This window comes from Marmota marmota, unplaced genomic scaffold (assembly GCF_001458135.2).
Source record: "Marmota marmota marmota unplaced genomic scaffold, marMar, whole genome shotgun sequence".
Classification (NCBI taxonomy): domain Eukaryota; kingdom Metazoa; phylum Chordata; class Mammalia; order Rodentia; family Sciuridae; genus Marmota; species Marmota marmota.
In genome coordinates this window covers 1,432,817-1,457,060 of record NW_026000142.1, presented here as the reverse complement: position 1 = coordinate 1,457,060, position 24,244 = coordinate 1,432,817, and the positions used below count along the sequence as shown (strand labels likewise).

At 36.0% G+C, this 24,244-nt stretch overlaps 1 protein-coding gene across 2 annotated transcripts; it reads left to right on the top strand.

The window, feature by feature from the left end:
* The first annotated feature begins 7,063 nt into the window (after positions 1-7,063).
* Pdk4 (pyruvate dehydrogenase kinase 4) lies at positions 7,064-19,501 on the top strand. 2 transcript variants are annotated; one of them, XM_015488232.2, is made up of 11 exons: positions 7,065-7,377; positions 8,317-8,458; positions 9,625-9,696; positions 10,442-10,626; positions 10,782-10,868; positions 11,316-11,393; positions 13,262-13,338; positions 15,177-15,275; positions 15,473-15,583; positions 15,868-15,981; positions 17,244-19,501. In XM_015488232.2, the coding sequence occupies exons 1-11, from the start codon at positions 7,248-7,250 to the stop codon at positions 17,385-17,387; spliced, it is 1,239 nt and encodes a 412-aa protein (XP_015343718.1). In that variant the 5' UTR covers positions 7,065-7,247; the 3' UTR covers positions 17,388-19,501. The 2 variants fall into 2 exon arrangements, with proteins under 2 accessions (XP_048641920.1, XP_015343718.1); XM_048785963.1 differs by lacking the exon at positions 15,868-15,981 and having other exon boundaries at positions 7,064-7,377; positions 16,015-17,264.
* The last annotated feature ends 4,743 nt before the right edge of the window (positions 19,502-24,244 follow it).

Here is a 24,244-nt window from a genome sequence, read left to right as displayed (position 1 = left end):
TAAAAATCAGTGCCTGTATAACATGCTCCTGGAACCATGTTTTTATATTGACTTGTATTTTTTTTTAATTTTCTTTTTTTAATTGAAAAAATATATGTGTATTATGTGCAACATATTTGGAATATGTATACATTGTGGAATGGCTACATGAAGATAATTTATATATATATATATATATTTCCTCACATACTCTTTTTATGGTGAGAATATTTAAAATCTATTTCTAGCAATTTTCACATTGTTATTAACTATAGTCATTGTATTATACAAGATATCTTTTGTGTTTACACCTCCTGACTAACTGAAATTTTTTTATCTTTTGACCAATATCTTTTCAATGTCCCCATCTCCCAGTCTATGGTAACCAACATTTTACTCTCCAATTAAGAGTTCAACGATTTCAGATTCCACTTACAAGTGAGATCATTCAGTATTTGTGTTTTGTGACTGGTTTATTTCATTTAACATAATGTTCTTCAAGCTCTTTCATGTTACAAATGACAGGATTTTCTTCTTTTTATGGCTAAATAGTATTTCATTGGGAAGCGAGCAGTATCACATATTCCTTACCTACTCATCAATTGATGGACACTTGCATTGTTTCCATTTTTTGGCTATTGTGAATAGTGCTGCAATGAACACAGGAGCTGATGTCTATTCAACACACTGATTTAGTTTCCTTTGTATATATGCCCAGAGTACTAGTTTACATTTCCACTAATTAATATGGTTTTGTGAGAATCTGACATCCAGCATAGACACTTCAGTTAGGGTGCACAACACCCCTGGCTCATAGTAGTCACCAGTCATTCTCAAGGAAACATTCAGTCTCCAAAGATGAATTCATATGAATGATGACATGGTACATGATGATGAATACTATCCCTACATCCATAAGATTACTTATAAAGATGGCACTAGTCTCAGTCATTTCCACCAAAATGCTTTATTATGTTGTATTTACTATCTTGTTGTGGAAGAAATTTTCCAGACGTAGTCTTTCCCTAATCTCATGAGCCAGAGTCCTAAGTGGGATTTTTCCAAATGGCGACCACCAAGTATGTAAATCCCAGTTATACAGTCAGGGGACAGGAGGGAAAATAACCTCTCTCTCTCTCCCAGTGTAGGACTACTCTAATGGCAAGTGTTTGCTCCAGAGCTCCTAGCTAGGTTGACTGAGGCAGGATGTGAAAGTCTAAAGGGGAGGAAGCAATTTGATCCGGGAAAGTTTTCCCAACTATGATGCAGATGAAAGGAAAGAGGACAGGGAAGCAATATTGAGCAGGGCAGACTCAGACTGAGACACAGATCTGAAAAAGCCTCAGCTACCCAGCAGGGGCCTCCAAAACAAAAAAAAATTTCCCATCAGATGAGTCCTCTGTTGAGGAGAAGTGGCCAGGTCCTTCTAGGTATTCATCTTTCACTAGGGGTTGTGTGGGAAGGGTGTGGCTTCAGCTCAACTGCTGTGTGGAGCCCAAACATGTTGGTGCTGAAGGCTGTCAGCTATTGAATTCCTTGCAACTGACAACAAACTCTTCCTTGAAAGATCAGAGCCGCAGACCTCCAAGATTGCTGCAAAAAACTTAGCTCATTCATTATATTTTCTGCATAACATTTGATACATGAGTATATAATTAGTAGACAGCCACAGATTATCACCCATTCCTTCATGGATACACAAGTTCAATTTCAAATTTTTGTTCATATAGTTAATAGTAAAATGAATGACTTTATACATATATATTTATGTTCTCCATTGGTAAAACTGTAGGATAGGTTTGTAGATGTGGAATGATTGACACCTTGGATAACCATCCTTGATATTTCTATAGGTTCTGCCAATTGCCTTCCAAAAAAAGTTTGCCAATTTTACACTCACACAAATAGCACAGAACCATATTCACTTCCTCAGGCCCTATTAACAGATGCTATCAGACTTTTTCATTTTTTTTTCCCAATCTGATGATAGAACAATGTTGTCTGTTTTATTTCTGTTTATTTTCCTAATTACTCATTAGTTTGAGGTTGTTTTCATTTGCTTATTATGCATTGATTTTTCTTCTTCAGTTAACTGTTCATTTTCTTTTGCTCACCTTTCTTTCTTTATCGCTTTGTAAAACAAACCTCAAACATAATTGGGAAATTTCTCAAGGGGAAAAAAAAGAGAAAAAAAGCCTGTTTTAGGAGCTGAAACAAAAATTATTTTCATCACCCTCCCTCCACCCCCAAATTCAAGAGGTATTAGCTTCAGGATTCTGGATTCATTTGCTTTTTTTAAATAACATTGGCAAAAGAAAGGAATAATGTTTTTGCTAAGGTATGATATTAGGGAGGTGAAAGATTTTGGCCTTGATAAGTTTAAGAAGGCCAAGAATAAAACGAAGGGCTACCCTAGAAGGAAATATTGTGTATGGAAAAAAGTGAGATACAGTTGGAAGCTAAATAGGAGGGGAGCCTTGTGTAAAGAAATTGGATAGAATATCACTCGATCACTCCTCACTCACATTATCTTCCAATCAACATAATCCTTTCCTCCTGACCCTTTTGGCTGCCTTGACTTTATTAATGAAATCACTTCCTTCCAGTATTACAGGCTTAGAACATCAGAGAACTTTTTTTTTTTTAAATCTTCATTCTCAAATTTGACAAAGCCCACAGAGCCTACCAAACAAGAAGTTTCCTCTCATTCCCTCTCACGATGGTCAGGCCCAATACCCTTCCTCTTCATCTGCCTATCAATGTTTATTCAACCTTTATAACTTACATGTCTCCTCTATCAAGGAAGACTTCCCTGACTCATTGCCTCTCCCAGACATACTTTATGTGCATCATATTTTAAAAAATATTACTCATGTCTTTCTCCTATCCTTGAAAAAAGAAACTATACCTTCTTCACTGTTTATCTCTACCATCAATCATAGGGGCCAAAGCACAGGTGTTCAAAAAAAGTTCAGTTGAATTGAATTATTTAACTGTTAACAAATTTGAGCAGGGAGCACATTCTCCCATTCCCTCCTGTCTCAGGTTTTTCTAGACTACATTGGTTATTACTCCACTCATGTATCCCTAGCTCCAAATCTGTAATTTTGCCAAGGCTTGGATGATTTTTTTTTCTCACTGCCTATCAATGATTTGCCAAAATTTTCCTCATTCTTCTAAGGTCATCCTAAGTGCTGATTCTCAGAGGTAAAAGTTCCTGATCACCAACATAGTAGCTCTTCCTCCACATGCTCCTTAGCATCGATAGCATCACTCACTGTCAGGAACCATTACCATTACCACCAATACCATCATAACTAACATGGTACATTGGTCAAAACTTTCTTGTGAACTGTTGTCTTAATGCATTTAATTACAGCTTTTTGTAATCTAGGGATTGAATGAAAGTCTTGTAAATTATAAAATAGCTGACCATTGTTTCCCATCATCTACTATGAGTCTGGAGTACTTGAGAAGAGGTGTTGGTACATCCACAAAGGCATTTAGTCCAGCTCCTGGCACCTGATATCCTCTAAGTTAGCATGATTATAAGAAACAGCAGAGACAAAGTGGTGATTTAGCCTCTGCTTTCCCCCAATGTCTCCACCAATATGTTTCACCAGCATTTGCTGTCATCCGCAATAGAAGGCTGTTCCATCTCATTTAGTTGTCATTATCTCAGAAAGAACAACTCTGACCACCAAATCTAAGGTAGTTCTAGTCCATTATATTCTTTGTGCGAATTTTCTTTATAGTGCTTGTCCCAATTTAATACACAGTCTTATTGTCCATTTTCTTTGGTAATAGCTATTTCCCCAGAAGTCTATAATCTCCGAGAGAGAACAGATCATGACCTTTTTGTTCCCTACTTGAATAACCACTCTTAAATAATCATTTGTTGCATATTATGCAAATGCTTTCTTCAAATTTGCTATTCATGTCTTAACCTTAAATCCATTAATCTTTCCACTGTGGCTTTGTAGTTCAAATTATGTATATTTTTAGTTGCTTCCTTGGAGTATGTTCATGGAGGTGGGAAAATAGAATAGGCTTCTCTTTAAGGATTTTGATGCATTTTGTCAAATTGGTCATCTCCCACCCTCTAAAAATATTGTGCCTTTCATTCCCAGCCTTATATTAGATTTTCCAAGTAAGCTGGACAGACTTATTTTGTGCTAGGTAAGAGTTTACCTCAAAATTTCAAGAAATTGGGTGTCTCATGCAGGGTTGCTGTGTTGCTGTATCTGCAAAGTGTTAGCTTTGATTCTTCCTCCCAACAGTAACCATTTCATAGTCTTCTCATGGTTTACCCTTACTCAAATGAATATATGGATTTTTTTTTTCACTTCCACTGTCCTCAAATAGTCTTTTTGTTTCACCTTTGTCCCAACTGGATCATCTCAATGATCTGTAGCTGAGAATAGATATGCCACTCTCTCCCCAGCCCACTCTTTAATCATAGTAATACATCACATTTTCAGCCAACTGGGTAACAATGTGACCTGACCCTTCCAGCCCAGCTAACATCAATGGTGCCAATTATAACACGAGTTCCCATCATACAGAAATGACCTAGAAGAATGCAATGTACTCTGAGAGCAATTGTGGTAAATATTATTGAATGGGATAACATGGAGACAAAATTTGGGTGACCTCAGTTCACATTTAGTTCTTAGTCACCTCTGTGAACATCATATGACTCCACTTGATCTTTAATCATCCCACAACTGACAGGGTAAGTGAGGTTGAGCACTAAATGGACTTCATCAAATGGGACTTTCATATTTCCTACATCTACCTGCACTACATAATTTCCTTTGCCTTCCCTATGCAAATCAGAGTATAATTCTTTGCAGTATGTATTTTTGTCTATTTGTGACCTCACATAAGGATGTAATCCATGGATTGGTGGAGGGGTGGGGTAGTGCAGTGGTAGAGAGCTTTAGTAGCATGTATGAGGCCTTGGGTTCAACCACAGCACCACAAAAAAAGGGGAGGGATTCTCTCCCAGGATTTTCATGGAAAAGAGGGGATTTTGCCTTAAATTTGTTTGCTTCATAAAAGTGAGTCTTATTTCATCTTTTGGTTTCTTAAACACAGGTCTTTGCTTCATAGCACTATGTAAATGTTAAATAAATGATTCCAAGTACCAAAATATAAATTATGGTGGTATCAAAACCTATGTACAAGTGGAGATGCAGTTTGGAATTTGCTATGTTCACACAACTGTTTCAACTTAAGATAAATGCTTGAGCTGTTGTTTTGAATTGATGCATTTTCTTTTCTTTTTCTGTCTCACCCAAGTGCAACTGCTGGAGTCTTTTCATGCACCCCAGAATCATCTCTCACTGTCTTTAAAAAGCTAAGCCCCATTCTCATAATTAAGAAGATTAGAATAGTCGGATGTCTTCATAAGGCTATTTTTCTTAAGTCTCAGCAAAATATTTGGGGACCAAAGGGAGTCAAAAATCCTGGAAGATTTATGAGCAATAACAAACTGGGAAATTGTAGGAAAGTAAATATGGTGCCTATACACAGGTAACAAAAATTACAGAGAGCTTGACAGGACAAGCTCAGAACCCCAGTAATAGTGGTGGATTTGGGTGGAGCAAAATTTATGCTGATTAGACATCCAAGTGGAGAAGTCAAATAGTTAATAAAGCATAGGAATTTGGCTCTCATGAGAAAGTCTGTATTAGAGAAAGAAATTGGGTATTAGTCCTATAACTGAAGGAGATCTCCTAGAGAAAGAAGGCAAAGAGTGACAATGGAGTCGAGGTTCACCTATGACTTTCAGAATCCCCTTCTCCCAGGCTGCTTATTAAATGCAGGGGCAGGAGGCCAAATGGGATCTTGTATAGCAAACAACATCTTAAACTCATTAGGTCCCATTCCATTTCATTAGTAACCAAATTTCTTACTACCAGCTTACCCCAACCCTGTGGCTTCATTCTCCATTCCCTTTAGGGAATGTAGAAGGTGTAGGGAGAGGAGAAGAATGTTAGGAGGAATGTTCTAATTTAATGCATATTGAGTAGTGACAAAGCAGGGTAACAATCCCAAAGACTCATCAGAAAAGTTCCTATTCTGATCTCTTTTAGGGGAGCAGGATCAGGAAGATGCGATAATATAAGAACCTAAACAACTAGAGTATGTTGTAATTACATGAGTGACAAAGGCCATATGTGGAAGAAGGACGGCAGAGGAGCAATCAGGAAAAACCTCTTGGGGCAGATAGTTTGTGCAGGACATTTGAAGGCAGAATAGAATGCCTCGGGCAAAGATTTAGTGTAAGGACATTTCATACAAGGGGAGAGAGTGATGAAATTTTCTGATGGGAGAAAAAGGTGAGTCAAAGTAACGAATTGATCACTTTTTTTTTCACTTTTTAAATAAAGAGATAAATCTAATGGGGGGGGGGGGAAGTGTTTACTGGAGATAAACGAATTGATGGTCTTCCCCCCTCCCCCCAAGGGGAAAAAAAGTAGATTCCCTTTGGCAGCTCCTAAAGTCAAAGCAAAAGGAACTTTCAGTTCCCGAGGTGTGCGCAGTTTGCTAATGGGGAAACGCGGGGAAATCTCTAGATTGTCCATTCCTTTCTCTGTCCAATGCAGGGAAGCCCATACTTTTGTTCGCAGATGACTGGCTACTGTAAAAGTCCCGCTCTGAGCGAGGACCAATAAGCTTCTCTGAGTGCCGACTCTTGGAAACTGTTTCAGGTCCGGAATGCGTGACATTGAGACAGCTTCGGAATTGTAAACAAGGACGAGCCTGGGCGGGCCCCCAACCCACGCGACTTGGGTCCCGGTCCCCAGAGAGTGATCTTGAGCCCACATTGTCCCCAGCTTCCGCTTCTCTGGCCACCGTCCCACTCTGCCCTTCCGCCAGTGCCAGGCCCCTACGTGGTCACTGTGCCACTCTTTGGTGACCCAGGCCAGGGGGCGGGGCCAAAAGTTCCTTTTCTGAGCTGATTGGCATCGCCCCAAGTTCGGGACTCGTTTCCAAGTCCCAGTGACTCCTCCCGGCTGGGCTTGAGGGTGGAGAGTGCAGAGAGACAAATAAAAGGCAGCTAGGGTGGGAAGACGCAAGGATTGGGCCACTGCACCTGGGTCTCACTGCCTGGCTCCTCTACAGCACCCTCCAAACCCGAGCCTGACGGTGCACCTGCGGTTCTCGCCTGGACACACCGCGTCCCCTCCTTGGTCCCAAGTTCTGCTCCCAGCAGCTTTCGCCAGCACCAGTCCCTGCCAAGCTCGGTGGGCGTCAAGATGAAGGCGGCCCGCTTCGCTATGCGCAGCACCGGCTCCCTGAGCAGCGTTGGCCTGGTACCCCGGGAGGTCGAACTTTTCTCTCGCTACAGCCCCTCCCCGCTTTCCATGAAGCAGCTGCTGGACTTTGGTGAGAGGGGATGTAAGATCCAGGCCGGGTGGCACTAGCACTGGGGAGCTGCCATAACTTTCTGCCCCGGTATAGGAAGGGCTGGTATCAAGGCTAAGCAACCAACAGGGGTCCACTCTGCCGTGAGGTCCTGGAACCTTAAGGTCTGCGCACCTGGCCTTTTCCTAGATGTGGCTACTCTCTTGACAGTTTGCGCTTACAGGTCAAGGCCACTTGCAGCCCTGCTGATACTGAACGATTTCAGCTTACCTTTCTCTAATATCTGCCTAAATCTTTGAGTTAAAATATTTTTAGCTTCCAGTCACCATTTAACAATGGACTAGAAACTGTCCCCTCCTTCACAACAGTGTACTTCTCGGGAGAAGATTCCTAATATTATAAAGTACCCTCCAATTAATGGATTCTACCCCTTCCAGGGTACATCTTTCTGTATTCCTAACAGACTTTGTCTTTTTCACCAATATAGTTTTCCATATATTTGAATTATTGCTGAAAATATTTATATACCTGCCGCAGCAGTTTTATGAGTTTCAAGGGTTTAAATGAAACATTATTTATTGCTCGTCTGGAAACATCTCCATTTTCACTCCATCTCCTTCTCCCCCCCACTCCGAATTCAGTCTAAACTCACTAAAGAATGTTGTGTTGTTGTCTGATCCTTTTATGAATATAAAGAACTGTGGGATGTTTTTACTTCTTGGGAACATAGTCTCTTGAAAAAGAAAAGAATTCTCCTATATTAGTGACTTTTTAGAAAAAAGAAGAAAGAAAAAAACAATAAAGATATGTGCTCCTGAATTACCTAGAAAGAGTAACTCAACTCAGTGAAATATAATTTTATAATATTTGTGTTTTCAATATTTGATAGTTAATGATTTTAGTTATATCATTTAAGTATTATTTTTTATCCAAAAACTAAACGAATTTCATTTATTATAGGTTCAGACAATGCATGTGAAAGAACTTCTTTTTCATTTTTGCGACAAGAATTGCCAGTGAGACTAGCCAATATCCTAAAGGAGATTGATGTCCTCCCTGATCGATTAATAAATACTTCTTCAGTGCAGTTGGTTAAAAGCTGGTAAGTGGTGAACTATTTTGAAGTTTTGAGTTTTAAAACAATGACTCAAAGATGGCGTTTTGTACTGTAGTAAAATCATAATCAGAAAACAGGTGGTCTGAAACAGTAAACTTTTGAAAGATGTAAAGAATTTTTTTATTAATATCGATTATCATTAGGGCAGTTATGAAACTATAAATAGGGATTTTTATCCTAAAAATGTAGATTTCTTTACAATATAATTTTGACTTCTGGGAGAAATTTGAAAAATAATCAACATATGCAATTTCAATTTTGTTCTTTACAAAATAGTACATGGAGTTTGCCAAAGAAATCCTATGCCTAGAAATAGATTAAAATGACTATTTATAGAGAGCCTAATCTTTGTTACTTAACACTGAGTTACAGAGTAAGCTCTGGGTTGAAATCCTGCTTCTGCCTCTCTAGTTGTGGAATCCATGGCAGGTGCTTAAAACCCTCTATGCCTCAATCCCCCATCTGTTATTAAAGAGAGTAAGTGTAGGAGTCAAAGAGATGTTTGAATGTAACTAAGTGAGGTAATGCATTTAAGTAAATTAGAACAGTACCTAGCTGTACACAGCCAGCACTCAGTTTGTGTCACTTTTGCAATAAGAATACTGATACTTAGAGAAGGTAAGTAACCTAAAAGAGCAATTTTTTTTAAAGAACAAAGCCAGGATAACCAGAATGTCACCCTTATCCATTCACTGCACAGCTTTGTATTCATTGATTCAGGAAATATATGTATCATACACACCCATGAAACAGTTACAGACCGACACAAGTATTTAATCTGTAGTATTTACTGCTGTCTTCAAGACTTCTACTCTCCTATAGAAAAAAATACTAGAAAAAAGTAAAAAACATTTTCTAAAAAAAAAAAATCCTTTCCAAGTGTCTTTGCTAATAGTCAGGAAATGAATAATGATCTGAAATAGCTAAAAAATCATTTTAAGCTAAACTTTTAAGCTAGAAAGTTGAGGATTGAAATTTGTAGCTTTTTACATTTTTAACTTATTATTTTTCAACTGTTGTAAAGGAAAGTTTTAATTTTGAACATAATGCTTGGTTTTTCTTTTCAAATCATTTGGGAAAATAAGGCATTTTATTTTCAGCCATTTGTATCGAGTGTTGATTTTAAAACACAGCATATTGTTACTCTACAGGTATATCCAGAGCCTGATGGAGTTGGTGGAATTCCATGAGAAAAGCCCAGAAGACCAGAAAAATTTGTCAGAGTAAGCTCTATGCAGTAGAATAAGGGTTTAAAACTTTGGCTATTTTCAGACATAATCCTAAGATTTTTTCCAGACCTAAATTAAAGGAATTCCAACTCTGAATAATAAATTTCCAATCCCTTACAGATGACAAATTTTGGCCTATTGGGCTTTTAGAAGTGAATAAATATGGCATTGAAAATTGGTACTGAGTATGAATAAATGTATAGGTCTTGAGGTTTTCTTCCCCCTCAAGGAATTCCATTTTTACTATAAATTTATTCCAATGATTAGATTTGCACTATTAAATAATTTCAATACATCTCAGTGGCATTGAAGATTATGCACTTACTTTCAGAGTAACTGACAGTTTCTAACTACCTAAATAAGTTGAGTTCAGATGTTTCCTACATCTGACAAGAAATTTTGAGACATTTTTCACAATGATATTCCAGAGTCATCTTGGATTTCAATAATTTTTTAAAGAGAAGGCTTAATGAATGCCTAAATCAATGTACCAGTCACAGAGCTAGTAGTTTTATGTGTAACATGGATATAAAATAAATCTATTTATGAAACTATCTCCTCTACTGTACTAGAAGAATCTGTAGTGAATCTTCACCCCAGCGTTTTATCATTTTATTTGTTTAAACTTAGATGGGTACCATAAAAAAAAAAAAAACTTTAGCTTTCTTTAAAACAATCTAAGAAAAAGAAGTAGATGAAATTTATGTAACTTATGTTAACTGTTAATGTTATGGCTTAGCTTTGTAGATACACTCATCAAAGTTCGAAATAGACACCACAATGTAGTACCTACAATGGCACAAGGAATCTTAGAGTACAAAGATGCCTGTACAGTTGACCCAGTCACCAATCAAAGTCTTCAGTACTTTTTGGATCGATTTTATATGAACCGTATTTCTACTCGGATGCTGATGAACCAGCACAGTAAGTTATCTTGATCGTGATACATAGATATGGGTATCAACTATAAGCCAGACTATAACTGTGCATTCTAATAACCAGTGGGTCACAGTCTTTCTCAGTGGTAATTCTAATCACTGTCTTGCATTTTACTATAACATATTTTTGTTTTTCAACAGTTCTTATATTTAGTGACTCACAGACAGGAAACCCCAGCCACATTGGAAGCATTGATCCCAAATGTGATGTGGTAGCAGTGGTCCAAGGTAATTTCTAAATTTCTGAATTTCCTTTATTGAAAATATATGATAAATTATTGACATATCTATAACTGAGGTGACTGCAAATGAAGTTATGTTCATAGTATTTTGTTTGTATTGTTATAAATACTGCCATCAAAGTCCTTTGCTTTTAAGAGTAAGAAGCATGAACATTCATTTATAATATTATAAAAAATTTAAACATAAATGGCTAATGTCACATTCTTGTATATTATATTTGATCTCTCAAATATATATATATTCCTAATTCTACAACTACAACTTCAATAAAATATTGCCCAATAAAATATTAAAAAGACATTTTTCATATATATAAAGCTATGCTGCAGTGAATATTTTAGATCCAGGGTACCATGCATGTTGAAGATTACTTGAAAACAGTACTTGGCATAAATTCATTTCATTTTGTTTTGAAAAAAAATTCTATTCCAGATGCCTTCGAGAGTTCAAAAATGCTCTGTGATCAGTATTATTTAACATCTCCAGAATTGAAGCTCACACAAGTAAATGGTAAGCTATAAATAAACTATATTTTGGCCTATAGAAAATTCACTATTCCTCCAGTCTAATTCCTTCTTGTAAATATAAAACAACTTTTGTGTTCTTTTTTTTTTTTTTTTTCCTCTTCTGAACTTGCCTAGAACTTGTACTCATTTTTTTGGAGCCAAGGTTCTCTTTAACTATCTCAGCTGGAAACCTCTAATTGTGCATGTTAAATTGTTAATGATGATTCAAAAAGAAGAATGGTTAAACAAATAATTATGAATTTAAAGTAGCACCTAGCTTCCAAGATCTTAGATCAAGAAAAGATTGCTTACTTTAGAATAAGAAAGATAAGGAGACCAGAAACAGGGAGAGCCACTTAGCAGTGGAGATATCTTCAAAGAGGTCCCTAATCAGACTTGGAAACAAAAATACTTTAAATTGCACTAGGAAATACTGCATTATGCCACTTACATGAGATATCCAAAATAGTCACACTCACAGAAGCAGAGAGTAGAATAGTGTTTGCCAAGGGCTGAGGGGAAAGGGAGATGGGGAGTTTGCTATTCAACAGGTCAAAAATTTCATTTATGCAAGATAAATATGTTCTAGATATCAGATATGTGCATACTAACAATACTGTATTGCACACTTAAATTTTTTTTAAGAAAATAGATCTTATATTAAATGTTCTTACCACCACATAAAAAAATGTACTGTATGTATATATCACTGTTAGGAAGCAGAACATACTTCAACTCTGACAAGACAAGGTCATCCCACAGTGATTAAAATAATTATATGATGAATGCAAGGTGTTTTTTTTTTTATCTTGTCCCATTCTGTTCTAGAAAATAGTTGTATCTCAAAGCAAGACAGAATGTTTATATTGGAATGACTTTCTCTTTTCCATTCAAAGTAAACATTTTTTTTTCATGTAACACTTATATAGGAACAATTTTTGTTAGGTACAAAATTTAAAATCAAGTTGCTCAAATTAAGAGTAGGTTGGGAACATGAAAATGCAAGTGAATTAGATAAAGCATGGGTATAAATAAAGATTGAAAAACATCTCTCAACATAAGCTGCATTGTTGCATAATACTTGTAAATAAACTGCTTGAACTGTCTGATAAAGAGCAGATTGTGCCAGACCTTGTGTTTTCTGATTCAATCTTTGCCAAGGCCTGGGACACCAAAGAATACTTTTATTTTTCTTTTCAAAACAGTCTCATGAGGTTTGTGTTTCTCTGTTTACATTAGCCTATTGGTAAATTTCAAATATATTTAGCATGTAAGATTTAATGTTAGGGTGATAGAAAAATCAGTTGTGTTCTTCTACCATGCATTAAAAAAATTAAAATTAATTTCACTGTTATACCATTAAAACAGATATTTCTTCTTCTATCTTAAAATACATATAATATTTTAAAAAAATACTTTTTAGTTATCAATGGACCTTTATTTTACTCATTTATATGTGCAGCTGAGAATCAAACCCAGTGCCTCATATATGCTAGGCAAGCACTCTGCCATTGAGTTATAACCCCAGCTCCAAATACATATAATATTAACACTGAAATTGTCCGATATAAATATGTTCAAGATGGGGGTGAGTCATATAATCTAATTTATAATATTTTTCTCTCATACTTCGTTGAACTTTATGTATTTGTAGAAAAATGAAAAAAAAAATAAAGCAGCTGGAACAACATTTTGAAAATAAGCCAGTTGTCTTTATTGTTTAAGAAGACAAGTTCTATGGCAGGACTTTCAGCTGGGGAAGATGGGGAATATTCCAACTTGTGTTAATCAAAACTATTAATCAAGTAGATATGGAAGTTTATTTTAGCAAAATATTTGCTTTCTAATTCTAAAAGATTCTGCTCTTTCCAGGAAAATTTCCAGGCCAGCCAATTCACATCGTGTATGTTCCTTCTCACCTTCATCATATGCTCTTTGAATTATTCAAGGTATGATCTTCTACAACAGTTGTGATTTTTGTCTTTAAATGTAAAATAGCTCACGGGTTATATTTTTATTTCCCCTCTCAACAAGACCCTCCATATATTCTCCACTGTTACTTCTGTGCTTACTAATAGTAAGAAGCTATAGAGCCAATATTTGCAAAAGTACGTGAAGCTCACTGTATGTGAGCATCAACATGTTTGAAAACACACAACATGATTCACGGTGTCTCAATGCTTTAGAGCCAAGAAGATGTTCCCATTATTTTTCCAGTTGTCCAAAAAAGCACTTGTCATTTATTCATTCATTAAGAGAGGTCACAGGGTGAATGCTTCAGTGAACTAGGCCTTGTAACCTTTTCCCCCAAAGGCTGGTCCAGCGCAAATCTGAGAGGCTAAAACTCAGAGTTACTGTTGGTGATATGGCTGCATTCTTAGTCTAGAATATGCTCAGAGGACAGTTCTTCAGTGATCTACTTTACAGTGTATATGAATCACTTGGAGATTTTGTTAAAATGCAAAATCTTATTCAGTCAGTCTGGGTGGAGGCTGAGATGCTGAATTTCCAACAAGCCTACTAGTGGTGCTGCTTGCCCACAGTCTACATTTTCCCTAACAAGCCTAGAACAGTGCTTCTCAAACTTTAGCATGCACTAGTGTCTTCTGGGGGGCTTGTAAAAAAGCATATGCTTGAACGCCCTAAAGATCTGGATTCTGTAGGTCTGAGAATTTGTAATTCTAACTAACTCTCAGAGGATTCCAATGTTTCCAGTCTTAGGTAACCAGATGCTAAGGATCAATCCTTTCATGGGTTCTAAGATTAAACTAAAATTCTGAACTTAAACCAAAAAACAAACAATCAAGAACAAAAATTGAAAACTAGGAAACACCTGAAGCTTTGTGATACTTTCCAAAAAGTCCCCTGGACTGAGAGGAGGAAACTTAAAAAAAAAAAAAAAAAATAAGCAAACAGTAAAATCTGCCCCTAACTCTGACATAACTCTTCAAAATGTACTGTTTCTTAACTTATTCTAATATTACTGCAATGAGTTATTGACTGAACTACAAACATCTCATCTATTTTATTTCACTTCCATTAATGAGTGAATAGATCTTAATATTATATAGAAACCAGAAAGCAGAAAATATACTAAAAGGTGGCGAGAGAGGAAAATGATGTAAATAACCCAAGATTTTATCTGCAGGATATTCAGCCAGTAGGCCAAACTTGTTTAAGTTTGTTCTGTGTTAAAGGACAAAGGATACATTTTTTTTTTTTTTTTGGATTTGAATTATTTTTAAATTGAATGATCCAACTCATAGTTATTTTGCCTTTACTGGTAAAAGTTCAGATGCAAATTGAAACTTAATTTAGAATTATTGACTGTCCTTTTAAATAGTAACAACCTTTTTCCAGCAAATTTTATAAAAGCCAATAAATTGGTTCAATGATTCACTGTTCATTTGTTATGTAATAGTCTTTGGTGCCTGGATGTAAAATGTAATGGAAAGACCGAAAAGGGAGAGCCAGGAAATGGACTATAAAAACCAATTTCTACATTTAAATTAAGCTTACAAATAAGAACTTGACAGCTAGCAGAATTGTTTTTCCATTAGACATTACTCCCAAGAGCTATATTACATGGTAAATGAATATTTTTCATTATACATCCTACATGATACATTCATAAATGGCTATTTACAGAGCTGTTTTACCACTAACTTAAAAAAAATAGAAACTTTGAATTAGTCTCTGTGCTGCTTTTATTTTAAACATAAAAAGTAGTTATTTATTGTCCTTCGTTCTTCTGCCATTGAATTCCTTATGGTTTTGTTTTCTTTAGAATGCAATGAGGGCAACTGTTGAACACCAGGAAAGTTGCCCTTCCCTCACACCAGTTGAGGTGATTGTTGTCCTGGGAAAAGAAGACGTTACAATTAAGGTAACCAGTTTCTGCTTTTCTTTGGTTCTCTCTTGAGAGAATTGGAAAGGGTCAGTAATAATGAGGCTTTCTGCTTTGGGCAAATGATTCAAGTCATCTATACCAGGTGATTTTTAAATGAAGGAAAGACATTTTTACAGAGACAGATGTACATGGTTTTTAATATGTAGCTCTAATGACTTGTTTGCTTGCTTAAGATTTCAGACCGAGGAGGTGGTGTTCCCCTGAGGATTACAGACCGCCTCTTCAGCTACATGTACTCCACTGCACCAACACCCGTGATGGACAATTCCCGGAATGCACCTTTGGTGAGACCAATTGTGTGGCTGAATTCATCCCAGTCCCTAGTTCTAGGTGTAGAGCAAGAATTACAAGGGAGTATTTAGGCAAGTTAATCAATTTAGTTAAATTAGGCATGAGGGATATGAGAAGGAATGACAAAGCAAACTAAACAAAGAGAAGCAATTCAAATAGGAGTCTCTGATAGGAACCAGAATTTACTTACTTAGGAGCTAGGACATCAGCATCAGTGAGGATCATATTCTAATGATCATGTCCACTTCTTCACTAATAATTAACCTTCCCTCTCTAGGCTGGTTTTGGTTACGGCTTGCCAATTTCTCGTCTTTACGCCAAGTACTTTCAAGGAGATTTGAATCTCTACTCTTTGTCAGGATACGGGACAGATGCTATCATCTACTTAAAGGTAGCCTTTTAATGGTTGTTTTTTCTTTTACAGCTTTGGGTTCTACGATCCAGAGTGAATTACACAAACTGAATTAATGCAAATAATGAGCACAGGTTGTTCTGTTTTCTATTTGGGTGTGTTCACACATGTTAGTTAATATTGTCATTTACCAAAACAGAAAGCTGGGTCATGCTTCCTGCCTCAGGTGACCAAAATTGTTTCCCAAGAAGCAGTTACCTGACTTTCAGAGTGAGGACATGCTCATGGGAATTTCTTAAGGCAATTCCTCTTGGCATCTGTGAGGGAAGCTGTGCTTTTGTTTTACTTAAATTTGTGGGGAAACATATGCAAATAATGTTGTAGCCTAAAAGGCAACAGAAATCAAGACACGTGGAGACCTTAAACTGACCTTATTAGAAATCCAGGGGAAGGTAATCTGCTCACAAGCTGTCAGTGGGATGGCTGGCATTTCCTGTTTGAACTTTAAAATTTAGTACATGTTTTTTCCTATATCTGAAAAAGGCTCAATTTATTTACTAAGATCACTGCCCTGATTCTGTTAATCATTTGCCAACTATTTCAGCTGAAAATACATTTACAGAGTAGCAGCTAAAACATTAAGCTCCTAGGCTCCCATTTTGTATATCAGAATTAAATGCCAAATGGCCTTTAACTGTCTGAAATAGTTAATGCATTCATTTATGAAATGGGGAAAAGTCTTCAAACTATTGGAAAAGAGCCTTTTAGTAGATTAATGGTATCAGATTAGGACCCTCATTCTATCATAGCCAGACTGGTTTTTCCCTGGAAATAATAGCTTTGCTAATCAATTCTATCACATCAGCAATATTCAAACAAAGGATGTGTAAATACTAAAAGTAAATTCTTTTCCCTAATTTATAATTGCATATGTGCTATTTTAGCTCTTATTAGATGGAAATAATATTTATATTTTAGTTTTATTTTCAAAAATGCCTAGCACACTGGAACATTGGTATGCTTTTATTACTAAATCAGTTAAATGAATGTATTTGAACATGAAATGCCTCTGAATGTGTTTTTAATTTTTATTTTTTAGTTGTAGATGGACACAGTCTCTTTATTTTATTTATTTTTATGTGATGCTGAGGATAGAACCCAGTGCCTCACACATGCTAGGCAAGCACTCTACCACTGAGCTATAACCCCAGCCCCTCAGAATGTATTTTGAATAAAACTTCAAGTTCAAACTTGAAGGCAAAACTTCTTTGGTCTGATGTTTTTCCCCCCTCTTCTTTTAGGCTTTATCATCTGAGTCTGTAGAAAAACTCCCCGTCTTTAACAAATCAGCCTTCAAACATTATCAGATGAGTTCCGAGGCTGACGACTGGTGTATCCCAAGCAGGGAACCAAGGAACCTCTCAAAGGAAAAAATGGCTATGTGAAGAGGGACACTCAGGACATTTTATGGGATCAAAGTGGGTCTGTGACAGTGCTGCTTCTTGAATGTTTGTGTGTGAACTCTTGTTTTCACAAAAACAAAGGAAAGCAACAAAAACATTGCTCCAAAGAGGAATGGAGGTCATTTCTGTGACCCAAAGAGAACACAGAGCAGGACCACAGGAGTTAACAGATGGCCAGTCCCTTGTTTTATAATGGAGAATAACTTATGAGTGTATTCCAGATCCTGAAGAATAAGTAAACTCAGCTTTCCATCTCTTGGATAAAGAGATGGAAAGCTGAGAAAACATGACGAGAAAGGCTAGCAGTTAGCAGTTGAGACCTTTTGTTGACATCACAAGATACTACCCTGGTACTCTCCACACACCCCCAAAAGATACTGTTATTTAATGAATATCAAATGTCAAGATTTCAGTATTTTCCTGCCCTGAGAAAATTAGAGCTTAGTTTACACTCTGTACTATGTACCTGTACGTTTTGTATACTCTTATATGCTCTAGGGAGAAAAGGATAGTGGCTAAAATAATGTTCACTTTTAGGAGGAATGAATCACAGCATTAATTTGACATTGCAGCATTAATTTGACATTGCAGCCAAGGCATTCAGACTATGTAAAAACTCAGAAGAAAACCTCTTCTGAGCAGTACAGCTCCTTTACTATGCTGTTTGTCTTGTTCATACTCCACACAATAAGTGACACTTATTTCCACGTGACTCATCCTGCGTGAATTGTTAAATGTGCACTGAACTCAGGAAGTTGGAGGTTAAAGAGAGAGAGAAGACTTGCCAAAGCGAGAGCCAAATGATATCTTACCTTGCTTTGTTTATAAGTGAAGCAACAGATGGAAAAAAACAATGTTCAGGGAAGAAATTGCATATTAAGTATCTAACTTGGTAAGGGCTAGTCTCTTCCCTGAAGTGGTGATAAGCCATAGGCATCCATTTTCTAGGCTACAAAAGATGCATTTTTGATATATTTAATTATATCCTCTACACTCCAACATTAACACATTCACATGTGTGTTAAAAGTTTCTAGTTGCTGAATCACTTAAGAATATTAGAATTTAAATAGTTCTTGGCATGTCTTTTTCAACAGGTAGCCTGAAAGTAAGATGTTCTAAGGCCAGGATGCTTTCATTTGAAAATCATTGAGGTTGAGAGCTAATGAATGACAGCTGTAATGCACAAGGTATTTTTGGGAAGACTATGGCCTGCAGGTTGGCAGGCCATTCATGCAGATTACTCTTAGAAAAGAAGGAAAGACAAAATGAATGATGAAGAAAGGGAGATAGGAAGGGAAGGAAGCAGAAGGCAGGCATCTATTTTCCCCCACATATTATTCCAGGTAATGAGTTACATTGTTATGGAAAAATGCCTGGCAAGAGGAGGAATTGGTGACTCTCAAAAGAGTGTGGCTTCTTTAAATGGCTCTCGCTCTTACAAAATGATAAGTTTTATGAGATAATAAACCCATCCGTGTCAAATTAATGTTAAACTGAAATACAGAAATAAAACTAGAATTTTCTACATTGTAAAATAATTGGTACTGTTACATGTTGGATTTGGTGTTGGTATTTAATTTTGCAATGACCTGGTGTTGTGGTGCTTCTGGTTGGGGTAATAGAAGCCTCAACTATTTCCTGTGGATTTCAGATTTTATCATCAAAAGTCCTAGACAGTGACTTTTCTTGATGATGCAACTTTGATTCATGCATTTAGTGATTACCCAAAACTGTTTGCAAAAGGCTATTTGTTGTTTTAATTTTTTATTGAAATGTGAGCAAAAACTTTTTGCATGTACATACTGTATTTACCAAAGATTTTAAGCAGTTATATAATTAACCCAAACACTGTAAACTATCTTTAAAATACTAGAGAGAAAAAATGTTAATATCTCAATAACATGAAGTATGTAAATAAAATAGAAATTGTCTACCTTGGCATATGTAAGTCTACGGAAGACCTTTAAGATTTTAGGAATGGCTATTAAACACTCAGACCCACTTAAATTATTAATGTATGAATTGTATTTTTGTCTTGGTATGTACAGAGAAATGTGATAATTTTTATAATAAATATTTTTATTATAATATTAGACATAATCTTTTAAAGCTTTTTTCTTGAGTTACCTTAAAGTGAAATGATTAATTTGAATTAAAGAGTTTCCTCACTTCATTCAGTTATAATTTATATTTCATGTAGCCTTTTAAAAGGATTGAAAGCAATGTAAAATCTTAATATTTAAACAAAAGATAAGTGCTTCACAGCAGTTCAGAAATTTCAGATTGCCCTTCTCTTGTTTGTGTATGCATCACTAACACATAATACTATGCTTAGCTACATGTATTTATTGAATAATCATTTTTTTACAGTGAATATGTCCCCTGCAATCTTCTTCTTCTTCTTTTTGCATAAATTTAAAGTTTCACTTAGTGCCTGTGTTGCATAAAGAGAGTGGAGTAACAAAATAATTGCTTAGATAATTTCAGTTCCCAAACGACTTTTAGATTAAATGTCTAAAAATCAGTGAGGTAGAAACAGGATAGAAATCACTACATTAAACGGCAGCAAATATTAACTGTGCTGTCTTAGTGCCTTCCTTTACTAATTCAGTCCTTCTTTACCTTCAGCAACACTTGCTCATCTTCAGAATGCCCTAATGGCAAGATTCTGCAAGAAAAGAAAGGAAGGAAAAGAGAAATTAGAATACATAAAATCAGTGGAATGAGTTTTATCATAACTAAATTCTAAAATATTGTCAAAATAATCACATTTGAAGCAAAAATGCCAACAGCCTATAGCATTAGACCTTAACCTACACTAACGTCCTTCACCAGTGACACTCTCCCAAGGCTTGACAATCTTCATTTCTTCTTCCACTGGCCGGGGAGCAGTGCACTATGTACATGTTTCCTAGAAAAAGCGAGCACACGCACACATGTGCACACATGTTAGATATAACTGTTCAATTTCCTTGTTTCAAGATGTTTGGTTAGTAGGTATAAGTTAGTGCACTGTACAGTCTCAGAAATTTCACCCATGTTTCCATAATAATCACAAGACTTTGAGACCCATGACTTTCCATGTATGCACACCCATCTTTTTCACTCATGTCTCTCTCTCTCTCTCTCTCTCTCTCTCTCTATATATATATATATATATATACCCAGTGGATTCCAATTTTTAAGTTCAACAAAGTGGGCCAAATTTTCATCAAAACTCTCTTCAGGCCATGTAACTAGAAATAGTAAGATTATTTACTTTCAACTACCATAACTGTGCAAAAAGATAGACCATTATAAGTTAGTAGCCTGGGCATTGACTGTTAATTTCTTTATTCTCCTACTATACTTTCAAGAATCGCATTTACATTTTCATACATACCAACACTGACAAGTATGTGGAATCATTTGGTCACTTTGGTCTGATTGGGTGGAAGAGTTAAGGGGCTTTTATAATTTCACAGGAGCCTAAGACATTAAGACAGGAGCCTAAGTCACTGAATCTCCATCATGAGTGTCTAGATCAGTAGGGTTCTATCTCTGTTGGCATTTTAGCCACACACCTCTTTTTAATGTATCATGTTCCACATTTATCACTTACACTACAGTTATATAGGCACTCCATAAATATTCACTGGATAAATACATGAATGACTACATGACTGAATTTCTAGCTGTAGAATATCATCCAGCAATTAAGGGCCAATTGAAACTCTGTTAAATAATTGTGCATAAATTTCATAAGACTTCATGCTTTAAGTGATATTCAAGAAGTTTTACAACATTTCTGGAATTCTGAAATATGTTTCCAAACCAGCTCAATTGAAACTGATCTTTGTTCAATGTCACTCTCCAATGGCCTTTGGTCCCTGGAAATTACCACATATTTCATAAGAAATTCAGTCATGGTTATAGTTATCACTACTAAGGAAATTTCTTGATCTTGTAGGCTGACATTTTAGATTTTATGAGTATTATTCTTCTTACCTTGGACTCTGATGAAAACATATTACCACCCATATATCATGGCTCCTTAATGGAAATGAACAATTGCCTTTTGATAAGATGTTTTAGTTCTTTCCCAAGTGTAAATAAACACCAAAAGCCACTGAGAACCAACAGAAATGTCAGTAGCCTTGAAAATATGTTGAATCTATTAAATGATGTGAAAATGATGTGAGCTTAGTAATAAATTCAGCAACAAAATAATAAAATTCATCAACAATTTTAAGCCATTATTTTTGTGTTTACTGTTACTGCATTTAATGTAATGGAAACAACACAAGTCCAGTTGTCAAGTAATACAATATAGCCAGCAATTACTTATTAGCATACTACTTTCCACAAATGTAAAGGGATGTTTTAAAATCTAAAACTGCTTAGTCCATGGAAATCTAGAATTTTTATCCATTTCATAAAGCTATGTCTTTCAGTGTGTTTCTGGTTTAAAAAAAAATACTTGTACATTTGGAACAATTGGCCTTAGCTTAATCTTTTCCCTTTTAATTCATTTTTACTGTAATATAATCTGTTTAAAACTTTAAATATTTGACCTGAAGTGAAAATACAAATTTGAAAACAAAATGCACATTCTTGGGTAATTTTCTTTACCCAGTTGAGTCCTAAGTTTTTTTTTTCTTCTTACTGTCTACAGAAGGCACTTCAAATCCTAAAGTCTTTGAATCTAAATTTTCTAATAATTGCTTACTGAATATCCTGCCTCCAATCTGTCTTCGTTACATCCACACAACAAGTGCCAGATTAATTCTCCTAGACCAATCTTCTCATAATATCACTGCCAAGTCAAAATCCTTTACTGGCCTTCCAATGCTTACGAATCTGATATTGATATGATATTTATGGTTTTCTACAATATTACCTACATGACCAACCTTACAGTTCCTATCTTTCATTACTGAACTATGTTTGGTATGCTGTCTTCTAAATTTTCAACACCCATATTTCCTCTTGTCTAAATGCCCCTCTTTTCTTCTCATTTTCTAAATGCTGCTCAGACTTCTAGGCCCATCTTAAATCCTGCCTCCATGGATTGAGCTCCCAACCTCCTCTAAAATTTCAGATGACCAGTACTATCATAATACTTCTCACATAATTCCTAAGGTTGCATGTTAAATGTTACAGAGAGAGATAAAATCCAGAAATCCAACTTAATTGTGTTAGACTATGAATACACATACCTAGATTTTTTAAAAATGACCTTAAGCCTGTCTCAAGTATAGTAGACATCAAGAAATATTTTTTTATTAATGTATTATTGATGAATTGGGAAGACAGAAAAGCAATGGAACAAGTCCTCATTGAGCAAAATGGTCTATTGATTCAAAACCAAAGCCACTCATCTTAATATTTTTAATGGCCCTTAGTATTTTTTCTCAATTCTAGAAGCATCCATATTTATTTTCAGATGGACTGTCACTGTAATATATAAACACAATTAACTTAAACCTTTTGTTTCAGGCATAATTCAGGCTTTTGCCCTTAAGGAGCTTAGAGTCTTATTGAAAATTTGGAGTCAAGACAAACATGAGAAGTTAAATCATGTCCAAAGGTTTTAATAACAATACAAACCAACAATTGAGGGGATGCCATAGTTTCTAATATACCCATGAAAATATACAAACTGTGATAAAAAAATGTAAAAAAAGAAACATGACTTCAGGCCAAAGAATCTAGTTAGAAAGAGGATAATTTACATGGGAAAATGGAAATTCCATTGAAGAAAGTATATGGTAAGACCGTTGGAAAGGAAAGTTGGAGATCAACTGAAGATAGCCTGAGTGCCTGTGCATGGGACCAAGGAGCCATTTACTAAACTAGTAAAAGGATTAAAATGGTCTGATTGATGAAAATCTCGAGACTGCATGTTTCACGGTCAGTTTATTTTCAACATACAATGCAGCAATCTGTTCAGAGTTCTGAAATGAGAATTTAATATTTCAATAATGACAGGGAGAATCTGATATGTGTTGACTGATGAGTGAGAACAGTGGGTTTCACCCAAGTCTCACAACTGTCAGTCATGCAGACTCTGGAGTCAGACTACCAAGGTTTCATCCCAGCTCTACCATTTAACAGCTACAGGATGTTATATATCCTCTCTGCCATCAGTTTTCTGATCTGAGAAATGGGGATTATATTATATCTTCCTCCTTATAAGGAAGGTTGCTATGAAACACAAGTTAATATATTTAAAACATGTTTACAAGTGCTTGGTTCATACTAAATATCGTAAAGTTATTAACTATATTACCAAAAATGTTATTTACGCATTAGACACTGAATCCTTATATTAAGTGCTTATACAAATGAGCTGATAGCAATAAAAATAGAGTATGGTCCTCCAAATGTGAAGTCCTAACAATGTAAGCATACAAAAATTGAAAACAAACTTGCTCTAAAGTACACCAGTTGTGACCCTGGGGTTAGATTTTTAGATCAAAGTAAGGTCTGTGATCTGAAGCTGTTAAAACGTGTCCAGGCAGGATCAGACCTAGACTTTGGCCTCTTTAGTAATGTTGTCCAACCAAAAAACGGGTGGATGGTGGTGCCATGTGTTTCCTAATGAGACCTATTAACTCTTCTGGGTCCCTTTGCAAGCACTGCGCTTCGTTTCCCTGAACAGAAGAGAGGCCAGTTTGCTGAACATTATAAATAAACACACGCGCTCTTTCGCTTCGCTCCGGGCGGAGAAGCTGAATGTGTAATCAGCAGTGGATTGTAAGTACCCGAGGCAAAGAAAGCTCAGTGCGCCCCGCCTTTTTTTTCTTTTTTTTTTGAATATTTTTTATACAGGGAGAGTTTGTGGATTGGGATTGTT

Coding starts and splice junctions, on each gene's coding strand:
- Pdk4 (XM_015488232.2), top strand. CDS start 7,248: ATGAAGGCGGCCCGCTTCGCTATGCGCAGCACCGGCTCCCTGAGCAGC. Junction 7,378..8,316: donor GAAGCAGCTGCTGGACTTTG/GTGAGAGGGGAT, acceptor CATTTATTATAG/GTTCAGACAATGCATGTGAA. Junction 10,627..10,781: donor GATGCTGATGAACCAGCACA/GTAAGTTATCTT, acceptor GTTTTTCAACAG/TTCTTATATTTAGTGACTCA.